Source organism: Echiichthys vipera (genome assembly GCF_963691815.1).
Source record: "Echiichthys vipera genome assembly, chromosome: 20".
Classification (NCBI taxonomy): Eukaryota; Metazoa; Chordata; class Actinopteri; order Perciformes; family Trachinidae; genus Echiichthys; species Echiichthys vipera.
In genome coordinates this window covers 1,149,358-1,152,410 of record NC_139845.1, presented here as the reverse complement: position 1 = coordinate 1,152,410, position 3,053 = coordinate 1,149,358, and the positions used below count along the sequence as shown (strand labels likewise).

The 3,053-nt window shown below is 39.6% G+C and overlaps 1 protein-coding gene across 2 annotated transcripts in view; it reads left to right on the top strand.

Annotated features, from left to right (window-relative positions):
* Positions 1-1,590, top strand: part of ptprb (protein tyrosine phosphatase receptor type b) — a 31,285-nt gene extending 29,695 nt beyond the window's left edge. For both annotated transcript variants that reach the window (XM_083935005.1, XM_083935004.1), the window contains exons 39-40: positions 455-575; positions 656-1,590. In XM_083935005.1, coding sequence (XP_083791131.1) covers positions 455-575; positions 656-678 — 144 coding nt within the window. In that variant the 3' untranslated portion in view covers positions 679-1,590. The remainder of the gene's footprint in view (positions 1-454; positions 576-655) is intronic.
* The last annotated feature ends 1,463 nt before the right edge of the window (positions 1,591-3,053 follow it).

Below are 3,053 nucleotides of genomic sequence, written 5' to 3'. Positions count from 1 at the left end.
CTTTGTAGTTGTTTTGTGTCTCTTTGTAGTTGTTTTGTGTCTCTTTGTGGTTGTTTTGTGTCTCTTTGTAGTTGTTTTGTGTCTCTTTGTAGTTGTTTTGTCTCTTTGTGGTTGTTTTGTGTCTCTTTGTAGTTGTTTTGTCTCTTTGTGGTTGTTTTGTGTCTCTTTGTCGTTTCTTTTAGACTCTTCACGTGCTTTTAGAAACGCTGTCCATCTAATAAAACATTACACGCAGGGAAGTAACGTTTATAGTTTATTCTTTGACGTCTCCACGGGCTCCGCCATTGTTCTCCGACTTCTCGTGGTGCGGTCGGGGTCGGTTGAGGTTCCAGTGCACTTTTCCCAGTTGGAGGTCCAAATGTTCGGACCTCCCACGGCACTGGAACGCAGCATAACGTGCGCCATCTTGTGACAGTGTATCGTGCCGGCTGACTTCCTCCCGTGTGTGTTGCAGTGCCAGTACGCCTTCCTGCACCAGTGCGTGCGCGACGTCCTGAGGGCGAGGAAACACCGCAGCGAGCAGGAGAATCCGCTCTACCCCATCTACGAGAACTTCAACCCCGAGTACTGCCGCGGTGAGAGCGCCTCCCTTACACAGCGTCATCAAACGCTCGCTCTACGTCCTTTCTAACTTTTCTTCTGTCGTGTTCTTCAGATTTCATTTACACCGGGCGCTGAACCGACGACCTCGTCCGTCTGATCAAGAGAGAACCGTTGCTACGACGACTCATTGTGACGCCACAGATGATTGTTTTGTTGTTGTTGTGTTGGAAACGTGTGTCGACACAAACGTGCAGGGCGTTAAATCCTGTTCATTCATGTGTGTGTGTGTGTGTGTGTGTGTGTGTGTGTGTGTGGGCGCGGGCGCGGTTTCTTTGGTGTCGGAGGGAAACGCGGTCGATCTCAGGCTGACGGTGTTTTTTAAAAGACGTTAAATTCATAATAAAACTGAAGACAGGGAAGCAAAGAAGCATCTGTTTCTATTATAACACTGTTTTCACTCACTGCTCCGTATAAGCTGTTTATTTAAAACCGTACACACGTGATGCTGTATGTAAATATTTATATATGATAATGAATATATGAGACGTGTGTCGTGTAGCATCTGTTATTCACACGTTCAGTTACTGTAACATTAAACTTAAAGGTCTTTATAGAAAAACATAAACGTTAAAACGCAGGAAAAATCCTTTTTTTAATAAAATAAAAATGCATAAACACGTAAACATGTGCACTCGACGCTCTTCTCTTCACGTTTCACTCGACGGCTCGACGTTTTTCAGGGTTTTGAGACGTTTCTGAGAACAAAATGTTTGTTTTTATATCACAGAGCTGGGCAGTTATTCAGTAATACTGTTTATTATATATATAATATATTAAGTTTGTACTTAAAGTTTGACAAAAGTACTTATTCCTGTTGTGATCCATGACACCAGTGTGATTGTCTTTATGATTTAATAAACATTTCTCCCGTAGTGATAAATATTAATGTGTGAAATCAGTTTTATTGATATTAAAATGATGATTAACGTCGTATCACTCAGCTCTGACAGGATCTGCATCTGTTTCTGTAACTTGCTGTGAAATTAATTAAGCACTTATTAAAACCCAAATATGTTTGTGTTTCATTTTATTTCCTTCGAGTTCAACAAAATAAAAATATTTATTATAGTATTTAGAAAAACGCTTCGAAGTGACTCCAGGAGAACGTGTTTAAGACAGTTATGGCGTCATTTGTTTAAAAAAATGTGTGGAAACGTCACAAAAAAGTCAAAATATATGTAAAAAGATGCAACTCCTCCCCAGAAATAGTAAATATGTCGCAAAAATCCAAAAAACTCAAAATAATAAGTCCCAAAAATGCTAAAATCAGTCACAGGGAGGTGTTTCTAAAGCAGTCATGGCGTCATGGGCTGAAAAAAGTCTGGAAAAGTCAAATTATAGTGTCAGAGAAAGTCAAAAGAGTAATAAAAATATACATAAATGTCAAAACAACGCTTATGCTGCCAAACATCAGTCCCAGGGTGATGTTTCTAAGACAGTCGTGGCGTCATGTGTTGGAAAAAGTCTGGAAAAGTCAAAATATATGTAAAAAAAAGCTAAAATCACTCACAGGATAAACAAGAAAAATCAAATTATGTGTCCAAAAAATTTCCCCCCCCAAAAAAGTCAAAAAAACTCTAAATATATCTCCCAAAAAGGTAAATCAGTCACAGGAGAGTGTGTTTAAGACAGCTGTGACATAATGTGCTGACTTTTCCAGACTTTTTTCAACACATGACGCCATGACTGCTTTAGAAACACCATCCTGTGACTGGTTTGAGCATTTTTGGGACTTATTATTTTGAGTTTTTTGGACTTTTTGCGAAATACTTGACTTTGTTGGCGGGTCTCATTATTTGGAAACACTAAAATGTGACTTTTCTAGACAAATGACGCCATAACTGTCTCAGACACACTCTCCTGTGACTGATTCACCTTTTTTTGGGAGATATATTTAAATATATGTAAATAAAAAGCTAAAATCACTCACAGGACGGCGTGTCTGTGCCGCTCATGACAGGATTTGTTTAAAAAAGTCAAGAAAACGAGATTAAAGTATCTCTAACAAAATGAAATCAACATTTAAACGAGACAGAAAATTATAAAATTAGAGGAAATTAAGAAAAATCAGCAACTTGAAGAATTTGAGTCTAAAAAAGATGAAAAAATGTTTTTAAATCTGCATTTTCTTCATTTACTGCAGTTTTTAAAGCAAACATTTGGTCGTTTAAGGAGTTCCTTTCCTGTTTCCTGTTTCCTGCTTCTTTTTTCCTGCTTCCTGTTCCCTGCTTCCTGTTTCCTGCTTCCTGCTTCCTGCTCACTGCTTCCTGTTCCCTGCTTCCTGTTCCCTGCTTCCTGCTTCCTGTTTCCTGCTCCCTGCTTCCTGTTCCCTGTTTCCTGCTCCCTGCTTCCTGTTCCCTGTTTCCTGCTTCCTGTTTCCTGCTCCTTGCTTCCTTTTTCCTGTTTCCTGCTCCCTGCTTCCTGTTCCCTGTTTACTGCTTCCTGTTTCC